This window comes from Mesoplodon densirostris, chromosome 4 (assembly GCF_025265405.1).
Source record: "Mesoplodon densirostris isolate mMesDen1 chromosome 4, mMesDen1 primary haplotype, whole genome shotgun sequence".
Classification (NCBI taxonomy): domain Eukaryota; kingdom Metazoa; phylum Chordata; class Mammalia; order Artiodactyla; family Ziphiidae; genus Mesoplodon; species Mesoplodon densirostris.
Window position 1 is genome coordinate 174,173,016 of NC_082664.1, and position 21,325 is coordinate 174,194,340.

General features: G+C 38.2%; 1 protein-coding gene across 1 annotated transcript in view; it reads left to right on the forward strand.

Annotated features, from left to right (window-relative positions):
• GPR158 (G protein-coupled receptor 158) overlaps positions 1-20,396 on the forward strand; it is a 308,287-nt gene extending 287,891 nt beyond the window's left edge. The window contains exons 8-11 of the mRNA XM_060095467.1: positions 7,777-7,915; positions 13,542-13,647; positions 18,001-18,147; positions 18,912-20,396. Coding sequence (XP_059951450.1) covers positions 7,777-7,915; positions 13,542-13,647; positions 18,001-18,147; positions 18,912-20,396 — 1,877 coding nt within the window. The remainder of the gene's footprint in view (positions 1-7,776; positions 7,916-13,541; positions 13,648-18,000; positions 18,148-18,911) is intronic.
• Positions 20,397-21,325: the final 929 nt, after the last annotated feature.

A 21,325-nucleotide genomic window follows, 5' to 3' on the forward strand; every position in this document is an offset into this window, starting at 1 on the left:
AGTAGAATAAAACTGATTTGCTTTTGATAAAAATTTTTATTATTTCACCATTCTCCTAGAGCTGTGTAAAGAATAAAGGAGTTGGGATGGGCAAACATTCCCCTAAATTAATGGAGAAAGCCAATAACTATCCCAAGTCATACTCATTTTGAAAAAAGTTGGTAGTAGGATTATGAGGTTTTTTTTCTGAATCTGTGTATGCCAGTTAGTGAATTGGTAGTCAGCTATTCATGTTCAGGATTTTTCACAATAGCAATCAAATTTATCATGGTTAAAAAATTAAAACTTCATTACCCTGTGAGTTTTCTAGTTGGTTGGTACAAACTGACAAATGATTGGAACTGACTTCTCATGTCTGAATTACCTTCCTAATGTCACAAGACCACACCTTTACACCTAGATTTAGAGCTTGTGGCCAAGGTCCTCCAATATATAGCTTCCAAGTGTGGAATACATAAATTCGATAGCAGAGGTGGTAACACAGTGGAATTCATTCTTCTGTATACTTAGTTGGTTAGCTTTCAGTTTCTGACTACATGTTCAGAACATAGACAACATACTGAACCAGCACCAGTGACCAAGGTAAGTTAGAGTAAGTGGGCAGATTCTTACCTTTCCTACGAGAAAAAGCAACAGCTCTGCAAAAAGTTGACTGCTGAGGGGTGGCAACCTCAATGACATTTAGAATTTCTGCTCCATGGCTAAATCTCTGGGTCAAACTTTAGTTCAGATCTAGGCAAGCACTGAAATGTTTTCTTGATTTCTTTCAGAAGTTAGGTGGTGATAATCTAATGTGATTAAAAGTGGACATAATTGAGAATAAAGCTATTTTGCTGCCTTCCTTAACCAGCACAAGAAGATATACAAAAAGCTCGATCCAGGCTTCTCTTTATCTTCTATTATTATTTGTATCTTTCTGTATCTCTGATATGGCCTAACTCTTCTCAACTGCATTTACATGTTCTAATAACTATCCCTCGACAAGGACTGTTTTATAAATTAGGATCTTCCCCCATCTCTTCCTGGTTGTGAAAAGTCCACCAGTATATGAGGTATCTCATGGTTCCGAAAACCCCTTAGAGCTTGACATCCCTTGCTTTATGTTTTATTCACCAAGTTTACAAAAAGACATAGAGAGAAATCTAAGCAGTGATTAAACAGGTGTGATAAGCTTGGGTTCACATATTCCACTTGGGAATTTTAGAAGATTTGGTTGCTTTCAGAGAATTCCAACATTGATTTCCTTACTGTTCAAAAGTACTCATTTATTTCCATGAAATTTTACATGGAATGTTTTCACCACAGAAAATATAGTCTTTTCTCTTCTTCATTAACATGCTCTTTTTTGTTCTCCTCTTTCCTGGTATAATATTTTAAACACAAAAAACAGACAATGTGTTCAGTAATTTAATTAGTTGTACACCAGTGTTTAGAAGGAACTGAGAAGAATACAGTAACTCTTACTGAGTTATATAGGGAAATTCTAAAATAGCAATTGTTTCTAAGGATTAAGATACTTAATCACCCCAGAAGATTAGGCTATGTTGTGACAGGTGAAATGTGATATAAGCACCCTCTAATGAGTATTGGGGAAAATAGATTAGACTTCCTCTCCATCTGACTTAGATTAATGTTCATGATTTAGGATCAATTACATACATCTTTTTTTATTCTAATGTACCATATGTCTTAATCCACGCTGCATCATTGGTTACCATTTTAAAAATGTATTTTTAATTTTCAATCAAAGGATAAAAGCTTGACCACTTTGACAGGCTTGGGCTATGTCATGAGAAACTCACACATACTTTCTGAAGGTCTTGCTTGATTGTTTTTAGAATGAGTCAAGTGGAGGTTATTTTCCTTTCTTATCTATATACTACATCTTCTGAAAAATATTTTACTTCTTTGAAGAATATTTATTTGATGCTAAAGGTCTGAGAGAAAGGATAAATTAATTAATTTTTGTTCCATAATTTTATCCTTACAGTGCCGTTTTTATTCCTGGAAGTGAAAGGAATTTTGTGATGGGGTCAGGACTGTCTTGGGACAGTCACCCCCACTACAGTCATTTTAAAACCACTCAAGCTAGCCCTTCAAAAGTACATGTGAGTTTCTAGTGATGTCGCCCAAGCAAAGGCAATTCTCAATGCCATCAGTCTTCCATAAAGGATTGAAATTTTAAAATACATTTTTAAAGTGGTAACAAATAACCCCAATTCCAACTCCCACCTCAAACAAACACACAGGCAAGTGGCAGGGAGAGAGAAATGGAAGGGACATTCCTGGGAGACCCAGCCTGCTGCCCTGACCTTGACCTTGTGCCCTCAGAGGCCCTGATCTCATCCTGTCCCTCTGTTCTATCTCTTCTTGCATTCATGACCTTTAATGTGTGTCCATAAGCTTGGAAGAACCTTGGGTTCACTACATTTCTGTCACCCCACCTCAAACTTTAAAGATCTTAAACACAGGCCAGAGAGAAGGGAAAGTACACTCTTGTCCCTTCCCCCAGTCCAGTGGAGCTTGTGAAAAACTTGACCCCAGGTCTAGAGCTCTGTGAAAGGGAGCAGTAAAGAAAACCCAACCTGCAAATGTACTCAGGGCAGTTCTGCCTAGAGCTCCCGGCAGTGAGTGGGGAAGAGGATAGGACAGTTAAGTTGCTGTATGAACTGTAAAGTTTGTTTGATTAACAACAGTGTTCCTTAGTATCACCACACAGTGTCTCTGACCCAAACTTGAAATTTCAGCATTCAGAATTCTGCCCCAGTCATTTTTAAAGGAACCAAGTGTAGATAATGTACAAAATGCATTCAGCACAGCACCTGGCACATTGAACAGATGTTAGCTATGAAGTCAGACGAAATAAGGGACAAAAAGTACTTTGGAGTAGAACCCTTTTAACTACCACTGGCTAATTCTAATTAGTATATTAGTTGTTTAAAACACAAACAATTGTTGCTTGGAAAAATGTTTATTTTCTTCAGTAGTATAAAAATACTTCCAAGGATTTTGTCCACCTCTGTCAGTAATAAAGCAAAAGAAAGTCTCAGTCGAAGGATGTAATTTAGGGAACCCTGGTCAGGAACCAGGAGACCTGGGATCCAGGCCCTGTTCTGTCTTCACTATGAGTCAGCAGGGATGGAGCTAGCTTCTCCATGGGCGTATCCTACTGCCCAACTCTGCCCATCCCTGTGACTTGCTGCTCCCAGGAGCTGAGAAGGGAGCAGACATTCTGGCCCCCGGTGTCCTAGTTGTGAAATACACTGCAACATCCATCTTCTCCATGCTTCTCAGGTGAACAAACTGACTTCACCACAACCAGGATAACTGCAATTCACCAAGCAACACTTTCACGGCCACATGCACACTGAAAAATGTACCCACGGACCACGTGGTCTCACAAAGTCACTTCACCCTTTAAGATTCTACCAGGAGTATCATTCTCATGGTTTTCATCATTGTACGTCTCATAACTGTCTTTATTTTAACCAAAGAAAAGGCAGAAAGCCTCCAGAATATCAAGGCTTCTGTTTGCAGTCAAACCCTGGAATGATAGAATTTGAGCTGTTCTCAAGCATTATTGAAGTTGTTTGACTTAATACTTAACCATAACTTCTATGCAGCCCACTATACTATTAGAATAAAAGCAGAGTAAGTTTCCTTTGACCATAAATTTTCTAAGTGGATAGGATTTAGAGAAAAACAGAAGGTGACATTAAAAGACACACTTGGAAAATGAAACCTAAATGCTTCCTGTATGTATTTATATGTGCCATGTAAGCTAATTTTTAAACAGGCTAAGAGGCATAAAATGTTATTAAATACAAAATGCCTTTGCAACATGGCAAAGCAGGGGACCACAGCTTGAGAGATATTTGTACTTCGACGTTGTGTTTCTCTCAGCCCTTGTGGGTGTTCTAAGATCACACATCTGGGACATCTTCAGCGGCAAAGAACTGATATTAATTCTTACTTCTTTGCTTGACCCAGGCCTTTGGAAAGATAACTTGAAATTACTTTCATTATGGCATATTAATTTTTTAAAAGCTATGGTAGTTAACTTTTAAACTAAGTGTTATTCCTTATAGATTAAAAATAGAATACCTCAGTTTTCTGAAAGCCCTATTTGAATCTTTAAATATGAATGCAATTCCCTTTTTAACTATACCCATGCCTCCCATCAAAATCATTTACCACCAGAAATTATTTTTTAAAGCAGAAGCAGAGCACATATTTCAACTCCCATGTAATAACACTGCAAAATTTGGTAACATCTGCATATTTTCTTTACTAATTGCAGTGTTAGTCTGAAGTTAATTACATTTTTTTCAGCCAGAGCATATTGTTTGATATTGCTAATGAAATGATTTTAATGTTCAGCTTAGCTATTAGGAGGAATCTTATTTTGTCTTATATTTTTAAATGTAATTCTCCATTGTAGCACACTAATTAACCTGATAACTACTTTTCTTAAAAAAAAATCTTCAGTATAACATTATATGAAAACACTGCAATAGGTGGCAGGGGATAGTGTTTTCATAATTCAGCTACATGTGAATCCTTCAATTACAGTATATTTTTGTACTAGCATTGTTTAATAATATTTTTTGGTTCTGAAGAACCTAGGGGCAGGGCAGGAATAAAGACGCAGACGTAGAAAATGGACTTAAGGACATGGGGAGGGGGAAGGGTAAGCTGGGACAAAGTGAGAGAGTGGCATGGACATATATACACTACCAAATGTAAAACAGATAGCTAGTGGGAAGCAGCCGCATAGCACAGGGAGGTCAGCTCGGTGCTTTGTGACCACCTAGAGGGGTGGGATAGGGAGGGTGGGAGGGAGACGCAAGAGAGGAGAGATATAGGGATATATGTATATGTAGCTGATTCACTTTGTTATAAAGCAGAAACTAACACACCATGGGAAAGCAATTACACTCCAATAAAGATGTTAAAAAAAATAATAATATTTTTGCATTCATCATTCTTGTGTGCCAAGCACAGTACCACACACCTAGCAGTCTATCAGTAAGTAGCAATTGCCACTATTAATAATAATGCCAGTATGATCTTTAGATCATGTATATAGATGGATCGTGTATATAGATGTTAGATTGATCTAGACAGCCATCAGTGTTAGATGGAGTGGTAAGGTAACAGAAAGCCTACATCTCTAATGATGTGAAACTGATATCATTTATATTCATTCAATTCAACACATATTTATTAAATCTTATACATGTGTGATCAGTACTGTTGCTATCATCTATGTGGGCAAAGACAGAAAAAATAAATGAAAGACTCAATTCTTGCCCTGAAGAAGGTCATCACAGTCGGGGCTCAAGACTCCATGAACAATTTTCTCCCAATTATATATTGTGTGGCATTATTAGTCTCTGCATTGTGTAGTATAGATAGTTTAAAATTGTAAGAGATTAGAGGAAGGAAACTTCAGTGTAAGTTAGAATCAATTTAGGTGGCCTTGTGATGGAGGTGGGACCTGAATCAGACATTGAAAAATTGGTTAATGTTTAGGAATGTGGGTGAGAGGAGATTTCATATGTGAGCAATAACATGAACAAAGACTCAGAAGCAAGAAGAATCTTTGGAGTGTTCAGAGGACAGTGCGTCTTCCTGGGTTAGCTCCGAGTTCATGATGGGGAGCTTTGGGAGATTGTGTTGGATGCATAACATGAGGTCATAGAGGGCAAGGAGTAAAACAATAGTGAGCTACTGAAGATTTCTAAATGAAGATGCATGCAGCTCCTCACAAAAGGCCAACCTGAGGGCCAGAGACTAGACAAGATGTCAGAGTCTAAGAAATATACAAGCACAAAAGAATAAGGCCAAGCAATGGGACAGCTAACAGGAAGCCTGGGTGGCAAGAAAGTCTTGAAACTTGAAATATCTCTGCCCTAGCAGGAACCCCTGTAGTCTTCCTTTGGGAGCAGGAATTATTCCAGGGTCCTAAGTGGGTGTGAGTGAATCTTCTCATGGAAATACGAATCAGGTAACCTAAATGGAGTGGCAGAGATTTGGACAAATCCTGATATGTTCAAAATGGAGCTTCAGAAAAATGAACTTGTCACTGTTATGAAGAATGAATGAATAAAGGGTGAATCCAGGTTTAGGTGGGACAGTTGATACATAATTGTAACAAAGGAGTAAACTGGTAGGAGCTTAGCCAAGGATTGTAACTGTGGACATTGAGAGAAGTGATACACATGAAAAGTAACTCAGGGTGGAAATGTGTCAGTGAAAGGTGGCACTGAGACTTCAAACCTGAGTGAAGAGGGAATAGTAGTAGCAGGGACAGAAGTACAGCCTTAGGAAAGAAAGTTACACACGAACACGTCAGTATTTCCTGATCCCATAGAGCTCGGCTGGAAAGAACATTCACAGACATGGCCAGTGGCCAACATACAGAATAATTGTGACCTCCGCTCTGATCTCATGGAGACCTCTGAGGGAGGTTTATTTTCCCTTTAACTTCTGACCACATCAGGGTTTTAGAGTAACTCTTGACACGTGTTTACTTAAGGGATTTTCAATGAGTAGGGCACTGCTTATTGTTTAAATGTGGTAGAAATATGCTGAAACTGTGTCAGGTAAAACACCTGGGCATATGGGACTGGAAATCAGTGTTTCAGTATATAAGTAGGTTACCCCTAGGTAATGCATTTGGTGAAATATTTTCTCCAAATTAGAGCTTTCTTTTTGTTAATTAGATATCATCTTCCCATGAGGTCATGTCCTTAAGACAGATAAAATGGATGGTAACAGTTACTGCTCAGAATGAACTAAAATAACGACATTCAGTTTGAAAAAAAAAAGTCTAAGGAGATGTTTAACAATAAGCACCAATTATTTAAGATCTGTGTTTATTTATCTGACCTCTACTGTGTCAGAAACTCTTAAGTGCTTTATAGCCATTATTCGATTTCATTAGCAAATAATCCCATGAAATATGTACTTTTATTATCCTCATTTTCCAGGTAAGGAAACTGTGACCAGAGAGGTTAAATTGCCTCAGATTATGCAAAGTTAATTAGGGATCCAGCTAGAATTTCCCCATCAGGTCTAGCGTGACTCTGAAGCCCTATCCTTAACTGCTACACTATGCTTGTCTCTTCTGGCTTGAGCAGGCAAACAAGGTAATTGTGAATTTCGCTAAGCCTTTAGCATATACCTTCCAAAGATATGATGTCTGTCATGTGTGAAGAAATAATGGTTCAATTATAAACTATGCCACTGAATGTTTAGTAGCCTATTTTCTCACATTTCTGGCAATGGAGGTCTTTATTGAACCAGACTCAATGCAGTAAGAATTTAAATTTCTAGGAGCTGCATATAAACACGTTATAAACTTTTGTTGCCTTGAGGACTTTATGGTGACCCAGATGCTCTGTGAACAGCTTAAACTTAGGTTGGGAATGTGGAAAATTATTTTACAGTTGTTTTAGGAAAAAGCCAGGTATTAGCACACACACACACACACACACACACACACACACACACAATCTGAGATGCCAAACACTATTTAAAAATTTTTTTTAATTAAAAAAACACAAAGTGTACCTGTGAAAAAATCCTCTATACACTGAATAAAAATTTTAAATAAATATATGGCATAGGTATTCATATATGAACATTTTGTATGCATCCATTTCTATGTGTTTCTATCCTAGACACAAAATGCATGCTAAAGAGCTTAAATTTTACTTCTTTCTTCACCTATAAGACTAACAGAGAATTGTTTGTTTGTTCTTCTCACAGCTGAATTTTTATTCCTCCTATGGGGTGTTTATCTCTGCTATGCGGTGCGAACGGTCCCATCAGCTTTTCACGAGCCACGCTATATGGCTGTTGCAGTTCACAATGAGCTCATTATCTCCGCTATATTCCATACAATTAGGCAAGTGATCTGCAGAGCCACTCAATAACTGTTTTATTTTTCTGATGTGTTACAGTTTAATTTAAATAGCAAAATTGGATAAGATGCATAATGGAAAGATGTAGGAAGGGTAGTGTTTTATAAGTTGACTAATTTCTTTGTCACAGAAATGGCAAATGAATCTTTTTTTTTTTTTTTAAACTCTGCTGTTCTTAGTTCCTTCTGATGAGTTGTTTATTGCCTCCATTTATTTGGAAGGGTAACTCAATGTTATTGTATGTGTTAAACCACTTATGGGGATGTCATTGGGTATATTGTTTATGATACATAATACTGTTCTGAAGATATAAAGCAATACATGCATACATTATAAAATAGATACAGATAAGCTGTCTGTGTTTTCATTCATGTTTATTATGCTGGTTTATACTTTCAAAATTTTAACACTCAGATAACTTATGTATGTGAAATCTGTTGAATTCAGAACCAAAAAACCACTCCAAGCTGATGGCTGGATTTTTGTGTGCAGTGGGGTTCTTTGATCATTACACTGTAGTGATGACTTTCTGTGGTAAGAAAATATGGCCTGGCCCTCCGTTTCTTATTATTCCATGTATCTCCATAACCAGTGAGTACAAAGGAGGAAGAAAGTGGCTTATGATAAGTGAACAAAATGAAATATGTATGACTTATCTTCTGAGAATTTTCACCTGATTCATATTTGAAGATGAAATAAAAACCTCAACAAGAACAACTACCAAACAGGAATCCTATAGTCTGAAAAGCAACAAAAAGATGCCATTTAATTGCTCGACATATATTAAAAGTTAGGACACACTTAAGAATGTAATTAGAAATTTTGAATATTAGTCTTGGCCCGCAATGGAAAGATAGAGATTAATAATAGGGTGAAAAGGTGTGGATCTGCGGAAGTTTTGCAGGATGTTTATCACCTCTCACTTTAGTCAATGATCATAAAATGACATCTTGCACTTCTAGGAACAGATGATGCCAAAGAACAGTTGGAGCTCAGGCATAATCTACACTTTTTAAACTCTTAAAGTAAGAGAAAGAGGTATTTATGATCTGACAACCCTGGAAGCTCCATCAGAGACGGCCAGGAATCAAGGGAATTTGCCTCCTTGCTTTGTCTTGCCCTCTCGAGAGAGAGAAAGAGTAGAAGAGGGAGGAAAGATGAGACGCAGAATATGAAATCATAAATAAGCAAAGAAAAGGATGCTTTCTCTAGTTCCACTCAGACTAGAGCTCAAGGATATGAGCAAGGATGCCCTGGTCTAAAATGCCGTGAGCACCAGAGGGCACTTTGTCATGGTGCCAGAGCTCCAGAGCCTTGACATTTCTTCCAACCCCTCTCCCCAAAAAAGCTGCATCATTTTTGTTGTTTGTTTTCAGAATATCAAACATATATGTTTCAAGATCTAACAAACATGCTTATCTAGAACCATTGATAAGTTAAATGTTATATTAACAAACCAACTAGAGAGTTATAAGCATGTAAGAAGGCTTATCACACAGACTTCCCTGGTTGTCCAGTGGGTAAGACGCCACGCTCCCAATGCAGTGGGCCCGGGGTTCGACCCCTGGTCAATGCTGCACAGCGCAGATCCCACATGCTGCACAGCGCAGCCAACATGCTGCACAGCGCAGCCAATAAAATAAATAAATAAAACAGTGGCTACGTAAATCAGCCATACTTCAGTCAAAAATAAAAATGGAAAAAAAAGGCTTATCATAGATAAGTTTAAATGTCTTCTACTGTCAGAATGTAACTGTCATGCAGAGTTTCCCACTTCTGCCCTAAAATTAACTGTTATGTTTCTTAGAACCAAATTAATTGCCCAAGAAATTAAATCTGTTCAACACAGTTGCCAAAATTCATCTATATCTTTTCAACCTGTTCAATTTTACTCTGTTCAATTTCCATCATTTAATGTGTTTTTTCAATAGTTTTTCAACCCTCAACTGGCCCAAGTCCTTTCAGAAGTAGGCAAGGTAAATGATTTTTAAATGAACTTTAAAACAATTCTTAATAGTAAGGCAATAGATGGTTATTTCAAAAAAATCATAAAATGATAAAGAGAAAATAAACTCCCTAATCCAACCACCCAAAGATAAGCACTAGTAACATATTAGTAAATCACTGTTAGATGTTTTTATATGCGTGTGTATTTGTGACACATCACATTTGATAGCTCCCTTCTAGGCATGTCACAGTGAAGCTAGCATACCGCGAAGTCCTGCTGTACAGATACCTGTTTAACTTTGTTTAACCAGCATTTTCCAAATGTAATCGACCATGGAATCCCCACAACCCTTACATCTGATAACAGCAGCCACGCTTCAGAAAATACTGTTATCACTGAACCAGGGTGATAGGAAGTATGTTAAATACTTGTTGAAAATAGCTTTCTTACTTTGCTTAGGTCTTTCCTACAGAGTCCCAGACAACCCAGCCAGAAGAATCATATAAACCATGAGCTGGGTTCATGTAGACGCAAGCTCTGATTGAATGGTTCATGGTGAACCTAGTAGGTTTGGTATTGAGCAGACATAGCATACTCTTCTTCCAGACAACTCTTTAATCCCCTATCAGTTTTGAACAGGGAGGACTTCAAATGGTAGCAGAGGGACCAGCCTTGGTATCTTTTGGTATCTTCTTAGGCAAGGCTAAGCAAACCTGAATGGGAAGCTCTACATTTCAAGTTCCAAATTTGACTTACCTTTCTACATAGACCAGACTCGATTAGATGGTGGCACATTGGCTTCAGAGAATCGAGGCTACTCTCTTGAATGTTTAATTTGTATGGCCATAAGGGACCAGTGATGGAATTATAGTTTAACACATTAAATCTACAGAACACTGATTTTAGGGGGATGAGCCAGGAGCAAGTAAAAGGCAGTGATAATTAAAGAAATCAAGTATACACAATTTCTTATTTACATGTGGACTGAATTCATATATGCTGTGGTTCCAGCATTAATAAAGTTCAAGGATAAGAAGCAATAACATAAAAATTTAAATCAGCTGGATCCATCTTGGCAATTTTTTCCTAGAATGAAATAATATTAAATAAGGCATCCAACATCAGCAAAGATATTCTCTATCAATAGGATATATATGTTCTTCTTGTCTGCTTAAAATATAAAATTATGTATACATATATGTATGTATTCATATTTATACATACACATATGTAAATTAAAAACTATGACTACATATTATGTACAGGTTTACTTTCTTTCTTACCAAATTGTCAGACTGAGCAAAAATAACCTAAAAGGGTTAAGTGTAGAAGGATAAATGATGAGAAGTCATTTCGCTTAGTCTGTTCTAACCCTTTACTTATTTTTAGTACTAAGCATAAAGCAAACGTTTGGGAAAGTGCAAGGCTTTTAAAAAGTTTGCCTTTATTCTTAACCTCAATTTTCAAATATTTCGATGCGCCTGATTTTTGGACCTATTTTTTAAGTTGAAATACTATTTTTTAAAATGAAGCTTTAATACTATTTCAAAACCCAATTGTTCTTAAGGTATTTCTAATCAAAACTGCAACCTAAAAAAATCTGGCAGTAATTAAAAGCTGATTAAGGACAATTGATGTTAGCATATCTCAAAATTATTTTTTGGAAGATTCACTGTTTTAATTCAAAATATATGTACCCATTCTTTTTTTCCAGATATTGTCAGGCTAGTTTCAAGTTTACCTGTGGTGGCATTTGAGATAGGAATTCCCAGTACATAAGGATGCTTTTTGACTGTAAATCCATCTCCTTTGATGTAACTGTCTGCTCCAGTACTGGCAGGGGCCCCAGAAGATTGGGATTGTATTATTTTCAGGGGTACATTTTCTACTGCTTCTGTGCCTCAATACTCTGTCTCCGAGACTATAACTTTTTATTGAGTAAGATAATCCTATTTTAGTGCTTAAAAAACAGACTGTATAGTCAAAAGTATCCCATCCCTGAACAAAGTGAATATTCAGTCACATTCAAAGCAGGTATGAAGCCACTTTTCTCACAAAGGAGCTAGAAAAGATGTTAATTCAGAAAATCCCTTTTAGTTGTCTGTGAAGTATCATGGCCATTCTGCACTTCTGTGTATAAGTCTATATGTTTTTTATATCTCCAGACACAGTGGAAAAAACTCTATCTCCATTTTGATGACTCCTGAGCTTCCATTTTAGCTTGATTTTTGGGGGGGTGGGGGGGGATGTAAGTGAAAATGAGGAAGAAATATCCTTGATGGAAATTTTGTTTTAAATATTAATAATATTAATTTACTTAGTACATTAGTCATGAATATGGTATAATGCAGAAATAAAATTAGTCTCTTTTTAGATTCATATATGTTTATTTCATGATTATATCATAAGCATTTTCTTAGGATATAAGCTTTTCAAATTTGATGATGTATATCATTGAAACAAAATGCTAATTCTCTAATTCCAAAAGCACTAAAATCTCATATTTAGCTTTCATGGATAAACAATAGATGGGAAAACATTAAAAGAAGAATATGAGTGCAAAATGACCTTAATAAAAGCAATATCTGGTTTCTGCATAAAGATGAGTCCTTAAAACATGAGTTTTAGGGCTTCCCTGGTGGTGCAGTGGTTGAGAGTCTGCCTGCCGATACAGGGGACCCAGGTTCATGCCCCGGTCTGGGAAGATCCCACATGCCGCGGAGCGGCTGGGCCCGTGAGCCATGGCCGGTGAGCCTGCGCGTCCGTAGCCTGTGCTCCGCAACGGGAAAGGCCACAACAGTGAGAGGCCAGCGTACCGCAAAAAAAAAAAAAAAAAAAAAAAAAAAAAAATTTAGTGTGTACATGTACCTACTGATTTGTGAAAACATTCCAAAATTACCAGATCAGATATTAATAATGAATTTTTCCTACACATGTTACTTGAAGGGCCATCGTGGAACACAAGTTTATAAATTCCTCAATAAGATAAGATTTTAAATAATATATTTTAAATTATTTTAAAATAATTTGATGCTCTATAAAAACTAAGATTTGTATTTTAAAAGATGCACTTTGTCAACTATATTTCAATTTTTAAAAACAATTTTAAAAAGATGCACATTACAAACCATTAGTACATTCATTTTATCCATTACATTGCTTATCATTTAAACTTCTGGGATCATTCACTAAAACAGATATTTACCCATTTTTTTCCTTAGTTCTAATTAATATTTTTAAGTGAAGAATATTATGATCAAGAGTTATTTGGATGTGTCTTATAACCTAAATTTCCCTGAAACAATCATTTTTTAACCTACTCTTCTTTTGAATTCACATGTGTTCACTGCTTTTGCTTTGCACATTCAACTTACCTACAAAAGAATAATCCAAGGAAATGTTTAGCACATTATATATGTATGTGTTATCTTTCTTACTATTGATAATTTTAAGAACTAAAGAGTTCATATCTTATGCATCTAATTAGGGTTACTTAGACGCTTATTCTTCTGTGATGAAAATATATGTCATAGAAATAACAGTATGACTTCTTTCTTGCTTGCTTTCTTTTACTAATACATTGAGGAAAAGAGTTTCCAAGTATCCTAGTGTTTTAAGTAGAGATCTTGTTGGGTTGCTAATGTGGTGAATTCTCATTTCAGATTTGTTCTTGCCTCAAGACTTCAGTCTGATTGGATGTTGATGCTGTATTTTGCACATACTCATTTGACTGTGACAGTCACCATTGGGTTGCTTTTGATTCCAAAGGTATTCCTCCAACATTACTTTTCTCTTGCAAGATAGTTGTTTTAAATGAGAGTGGAATTGTTTCTCCTTTAAAAAGTATCTGGCAATATAGGCAAAGGGAGGTGTGAAGATTTGCTTGACATGCTACAATGTTTTTAAAACTCCCTCCTCAGGAATCTAGGTGTCTCTTTTCTTTGGGGATTTATTAAACATCTCACATAATTTTTACCTGCCTTAGTTTGTACAAAACCCATCATCTGTTTTAGTCCTTTCCCAAATACTTTGATATCTATTTATGTTTTAATTATTAGGGGTTCAAGGTGGCCTTTCATTGTAGCTGTAACCTCAAGCTCGTTTTTAAAGAGAATTATCCTAGTCTAAGAATCCTCTTGTTTGGATTCATATTCAGGGAAGTATTGTGTTTTAAACATTCAGAGACTTTTTGTGTAAATAGAAATAATTATAATGTTGTATAAAAAGAGTCTTGCTTAACAATGATGGATTCTGACAAAGACTTATCTACACAGCATTCTGATGTGGAGGGAAATGGGCCAGGACTCAGAATACAGGGATTCTGAACTCATACCCCACCCCAAGTTAGCTGTGTAATGTAACGTTAGGCAAGACTTTTCATCTCTCTGAGTCTGTTTCCTCATCTATGACATCATAGCAGTGAGGCTGCTTAGAATAAAACAAAATGATATCCGAGTTTTGGAAAAAAGATACTATACAAATTATCATTATTTTCCCCTTTTACATGTAGAAAAACAAAATATTACAACAAAATATTATGTGTAGAAAAACAAAAATTATCATTGTTTTCCCCTTTTACCTGTAGGAAAACAAAATACATCTTTATCAGTGTTGTACAGTGTAACGTTAGCACAGCTGAAACCAGAATTGTGATTTCTTTCTTTCACTCTAGGCTTTCTTTACCTCACCTCTCACAGTTAACCAAAACATTGAACTTCAGCCTGATTGAAAAGGCCAAACAGTTGTAAACAGAGCAAAATGCCTATTTTATTCCTTACTTGAATTACACCAGATAGCCATAATTTTCATGGATGTGTCTGTTCCTGCAATCTATCTTAACCATCTTTATACTGTACATAATATGATTACATTTTTATTAGATGGGTGTATACTCAGACTATTTATTTATTCATTCAAAAAATTGTTATTGAGCTCCAGAGAGAATTGAAAACATATGTTTACACAAAAATTTGTTCTTAATGTCTATTACCTTGGTAGTGATGGCATCACAGGTGTTTGCATATGTCCAAACTCATCAAATTGTACACATTTAATATGTGCAGTTCTCTGCATATCAATTATACCTCAATAAAGCTGGCTTAAAATTTTTTTTTAATTTGTACATGAATGTTCATAGCAGCATTATCCATAATAGCCAAAAAGTGGAAACAACCCAAATGTCCATCAATTGATAATATATAAACAAAATGTGGTATACCCACAAAATGAAATATTATTCATCAATTAAAAGGAATAAAGCGCTGATACATGCTACAACTTGTACAAACCTTGAAAACCTTATGCCAAGGAAGCCCGATAAAAAAGGCCACATATTATATGATTCCATTTATGTGAAGTGTCCGGAATAGCTCTAAAGAGACAGAGAGTGGGTTAGTGGTGCCATGGGCTGGGGAAAAAGGGGAATGGAAGTGACTGCTTCCTGGGTTCAAGGTTTCTTTTGGGGGTGATGAAAATATTCTGGAATTAGATGGTGGTGATGATTGTGCAACCTCATGAATATACTAAAAAACACTGATTTGTATAGTTAAAAATTGAGAATTTTATGGTATGTGAATTATATTTCAATAAATAATTTAAAACATTATTGAGGAGCTTTACTAAGCACTGTTCTATATCCTAGAATAAGAGTAGTGAACAGATATAAATCTGTGCTCTCATGGTACTTATATTCTGGTGGAAGAGAGGAGGAAACAGAAAAGATAAACAAAATAAATATTTAAAATAGTATTTTAGATAGAGATAAGCATTAAGGAAAAATCATAAAGCAGGAAATGGACAATACCTGACAAATAACTGTCTCTTAAACTCATGATAATCTCTAAGACTTTGCTCAAGAAAAATAATTTCATTCTTATAAATAACCTCCAGTAGCATGTGAGATTTTGGAGGACCAGGAGTCTGTTTTCTTCCCCGTTATGGCCTTAAGTTTATGGCACGTGTGGCTCCCACAGACTTAAGTAGAAGAGTGAGGGGAAAGTTCATCAGTTCCTGTGGTTTCTCAGCCGGTCCCAAATACAAAAGATTCATTATTACTTAAATAGAGAACTACCATCTCACATGTTATCTCCAATTTGTGTTCAACTGCCTAGCTGAATATTTTAACAATAGTTGATATTAAAATATCTCTGTGGCTCTGTATCAAAGGGCAACCTGTTCTGTTTTTTCCTTTTATTATATTTTGTTTTTTTAAGTATCAGATGTCTTTATAGACAGTGCATAATAGTATAGAGGATAAAAGATTTGTCAAGAATCACACAAATTAAGTGGAAGGACCCCTGTCACATGTATATTTTGGAAGTCTAATCTATTCCATTTGGATTACTGCTACATTTCTTATCATGAGATTAGCTACTTTTTGTTGTTGTTGTTGTTGTTGTTATACGCGGGCCTCTCACTGTTGTGGCCTCTCCCGCTGCGGAGCACAGGCTCCGGATGCGCAGGCCCAGCGGCCATGGCTCACGGGCCCATCCGCTCTGCGGCATGTGGGATCTTCCCGGACCGGGGCACGAACCCGTGTCCCCTGCATCGGCAGGCGGACTCTCAACCACTGCGCCACCAGGGAAGCCTAGCTACTTTTTTTTTAACACTAGGTCCTTGTTGGTTATCTATTTTAAATATAGCAGTGTGTACCTGTGAATCCCAAACTCCCAGTCTATCCCTCCCTCCCACCCTTCCCCTTGGTAACCATAAGTTCATTCTCTAAGTCTGTGAGTGTGTTTCCGTTTTGTAAATAAGTTCATTTGTGTCATTTTTTTTAAATTCCACATATAAGTGATATCATATGATATTGGTCTTTCTCTGTTTGACTTGCTTCAGTTAGTGTGATAATCTCTAGGTCCATCCATGTTGCTGCAAGTGGCATTATTTCATTCTCTTTAATGGCCGAGTAATATTCCATTGTATACATGTACTACATCTTCTTTATCCATTCATCTGTCGAGGGACATTTAGGTTGTTTCCATGTCTTGGCTATTGTAAATAGTGCTGCAATGAACATAGGGGTGTATGTATCCTTTCGAACCATGTTTTTCTCTGGATATATGCCCAGGAGTGAGATTGCTATTTTTAGTTTTTTAAAACCTGTTCATTATTTAAAGAAATATTTTACCCAATGACAAGCTAGGAGAAGAGAACCCAAGTTCTCTCAAATTTCACAGGACAGTCACTTGGTTTATATGTTGTGTAAAATGTGGCTGGATGCTTTTGATTCTTCCTGCTCTCCATCATTTACCCAATAAATCATTTCCTCACTTTTCCACTTGAAGAAGAGTAGAGGTAGCAAGAGTACATGAAACTGAAAAATAGCAAAAGACTACATGAAGATAATAAAATATATAAAAATGCAATGAAGGAGGAACTTGAGAATAATGATGAGCTTAAGAAAAAAAATCTATAATTTCAGTGAATCTTGGAATTTTAAACTTAGATACCATCCAGCGCAAGCCCTTTAGGCTAAGAGGGCACTGTGCTCCCTAGAGGTTCCATGGCCTGGTTAAGATCTCACTGAGATCTCAACAGAGTCGAGGCTGGAATTCAGATCTCCTGTCCCCTGAGTTTTGAAAGTAGTGTTTTTGAAGCTCTGTGTGACAGACTGAAAGTCATATTCCTGTGATCAGTCCAGTTGTGCCCATAGATGAAATACAGCCTCCTCTGTGTAAAGTGAAATGACATGATACACACCACCTCTCAAAAAAATATTCCCATTCAGCTGCCAGTGGGTCTAAATTGCTACTCTTAGAGTACAGTGTACTGAGTACCCTAAGAGAACATGTCTTTGGATTCTTCTACTTATTTTCATTTTCAAAATGCAAATATCGTTGAAGAGGAATAATGTGAGTTAACCCTTGGAACCTGGAAAAAAGACAAGAATGAAAATAGGAGTCAAAGAGGGAACCAAGTGTTAATATTACCTCACTAAGTGCTCTAGCATGTAAGGTGGGAAACAAAACACAAATATGGCAGCAAATATTTTGTAAAGAGTTCAGTGAATGAATTCATCTAAGCTGAAGAAATAATGTAACATTAGAACCTTTAGAAAAGTATTATGTTGTGTCCTACCGTGGATTAATGTCTACAGCTCATATTGAATTTCTATTGCAGTTTTCACATTCAAGCAATAACCCACGAGACGACATTGCTACAGAAGCATATGAAGATGAGTTAGACATGGGCCGATCTGGATCCTACCTGAACAGCAGTATCAATTCAGCCTGGAGTGAGCACAGCTTGGATCCAGAAGACATTCGGGTAATACCAGTATTTTTTCTTTTCTGTTTTAGATTAGACCCATTCATACAGGCTCGCACGTGTGGGTTGATGTTCATGTGTTCTTCTTTGTGTTAGAGAGCATGTGTGTTTGTGTAAGAACCAAAGGCATCACATGCAGTTAACCCAGTTCTAAAACATAGAATCACAGTATAAGTTAGGCCACACAGGCCAGTCTTGATAGTCTTAACTGACTTATTGGACACCATGATGATGAACTGGTTGTCCATGTCCCATGATGGCGGTTTATGAGATCTTGCTGATGGGAAACGAGGATAGATCTGTGAGCAGAGAGTGTGAATTATTTGAAATAATCTGTGACAATATATCAGCATTTGGAGGAAGAAGACGCTTTTGTATTTGATGGTCTGTTGTACACTAATTTAACATTAGGTGTAATTTTATCAGTGGCTACATGATGCTTCCCATATTGTTCAGGGATATGGTTTATCAGTAGACAACAGGCTGTGTTTTGTCACGGTCCAGGCTCAGCCTGGTCCACACAATTCACAAGTTCAAGGTGCCTGTTGCATGAAGCAAGTGCAGAATGCAGGAGTTCACGTCTTAAAGTTTAAACGCTGTGTGAAACGAGATACAGAGGAATCAGAAAGTGAGAGTGCGGGGAAAGTTGATGAGCAGAGATGTTAGGAAGAACCCCGCTCATTGGCTTTACTTTACAGTTAGTGATATTAGCCAGCCGAAATGCTAAATTCCGCACCTCTTTGAATCTGCTCTTGTTATGGCAGGACGAGCTGAAGAAACTCTATGCCCAGTTGGAAATCTATAAGAGGAAGAAGATGATCACAAATAATCCCCACCTCCAGAAAAAGCGGTGCTCGAAGAAGGGCTTAGGCCGTTCCATCATGAGGCGGATCACCGAGATCCCGGAGACGGTCAGCCGTCAGTGCTCCAAGGAGGACAAGGATGCGTTGGACCACGGCGCAGCCAAGGGCGCCGTCCCGGGCAGGAGGAACCCGCAGGAGGCTGCAGGCGGCACCGGGAAGCCCAAGGAGGAGTCCCTGCGGAACCGAGTCTTCTCGCTCAAGAAATCGCACAGCACATACGAGCACGTGCGGGAGCAGCCGGGCAGCCCGGGCAGCCCGCCCGCCCCGAGCCGGGAGGAGGAGGCGGCGGCGGCCACGGACGACTCTGTGCTGGGGTCGCCGGCGGGAACGAACCGACCGCGAGCCCTGCAAGACGACAGCCAGGCCGTGTCCACAGAGTCCGTGCCTCTGGTGTGTAAGTCGGCCAGCGCCCACAACCTCACCTCGGAGAAGAAGCCCGGGCCGCCCCGCACGTCCGTGTTACAGAAGTCCCTCAGCGTCATCGCCAGTGCCAAAGAGAAGACGCTTGGATTGGCCGGGAAAACCCAGGCGTCCGGCGTGGAGGAACGGGCCAAAGCCCAGAAAGCTCTGCCAAGAGAGAAAGAGACAAACAGAAAATACTCAAATTCAGATAACGCAGAGACTCAAGACTCTGCCCCCCCAAACTCCAATCATTCAGAGGAGCCAAGAAAACCTCCAAAATCTGGGATTATGAGGCAGCAAAGGGCCAACCCCCCCACTGCCAGTTCCGACCTGAGTCCAGGCACCCCCCAGATGAAGGACAGCTTTGACATAGGGGAGGTGTGCCCCTGGGAGATCTACGACCTGACCCCCGGTCCTGTGCCTTCAGAATCAAAAGTTCAAAAGCACGTATCGATTGCGGCTTCTGAAATGGAGAAAACCCCAATTTTTTCCTTAAAGGGGAAATCTCATTCCAAGCCTAAGGCAGCTGAACTATGTCAGCAGTCCAATCCGAAGAGCATAGACAAAGCTGAGGTGTGCCCTTGGGAGAGCCAAGGTCAGTCCCTCTTTGAAGATGAGAAGTGTGTGATTTCCAAGACTCAGGTTCCCCCAGGAAGAGCTCAAGGGGAGAATGGCGGCCAGCACTCTGCAGCCACTGTGTGTGCTGGGCAGTGTGAAGAACTGCCTCCCAGAGCCGTAGCATCAAAAGTGGAGAATGAAAACCTCAACCAACTAGGAGACCAGGAGAAAAAGACATCTTCCTCTGAGCAAAACGTGCCTGACTCATATAACTCAAGTAATAACTTTCAGCAACGCTTAACATCACGAGCTGAGGTGTGTCCCTGGGAGTTTGAGACCCCAGATCAACCAAATGCTGAAAGAAGTGTAGCTTTCCCTGCCTCTTCTGCTTTAAGTGCAAATAAGATAGCAGGGCCTCGGAAATAAGAGGTCTGGGATACTTTGAAAGTGTAGCATCCCCAGAAAGAAAAGGAGAAGGAAGAAACGCTGAATTCGCTATAAGAAGATACAGGATCACAAATTCCCAAGGAGTATTGATCAATCAAGGGAAATGTGAAAGGCAGGGGTGGAAGAAAACGCAGGAGGCCAGGGCAACGTCGCAATGGAGAAGTTAGACTGGCCAGGAAAGTCTTGCCCCAGGGAACACTGGGAAAATCCTTACACTTTAGCATATGTTTGGGGGAAGTAGCCCTCAATGTCTGCCCCTGATCAATACTTACCCTTGGGACTTTGAAGATCCCAAGCAAGGCAAACCAGAAGACACAGAAGAGGGATGAGATTTTGCAAAGGGCAGGAAGGTATTGACGTATGTGACCGACATTCTAAGTAGCTGACTAAAAAGAACTGACTTTACCTATTTAACCTTGATAGCACTGCTAACTTAATGCATCCAAAAATACCTTTTATATTAATGATTGCTTTCATTTTCTTATAAATGTCTGTTTCAGTACATTGTTGTGTCTCATTCCAGCATTCCAGATTGTATAATTTTTGCAAATAACTTTGATATTACGTGACACAACACATTTATGCAATCTGCAGCTACTCAATTGTTATTGCAACTTCCAGAATACCTGCTCTCTATCAACTTTAGTTGATTCTTGAGGTACAGTATGCTTTCTCTGGCTTGGGAAGCCATAACTGTTATGATAAAACCTTTTAGTTTTGGCTGTGGTTTATATATTGTGAATTGGGATTTGACTCTATTATTTCACATCATGGTTTGTTATACTGTCTTAATAAGGGTTTTTTATACACGTTGAGTTTCTTGTTTTGCACTTCCTGTTAGGACTCAGAAGCTTTATTAATATTGGAGGTCAAGTGGTCCTACTTAGTCATACATCTCATTAAGTTAA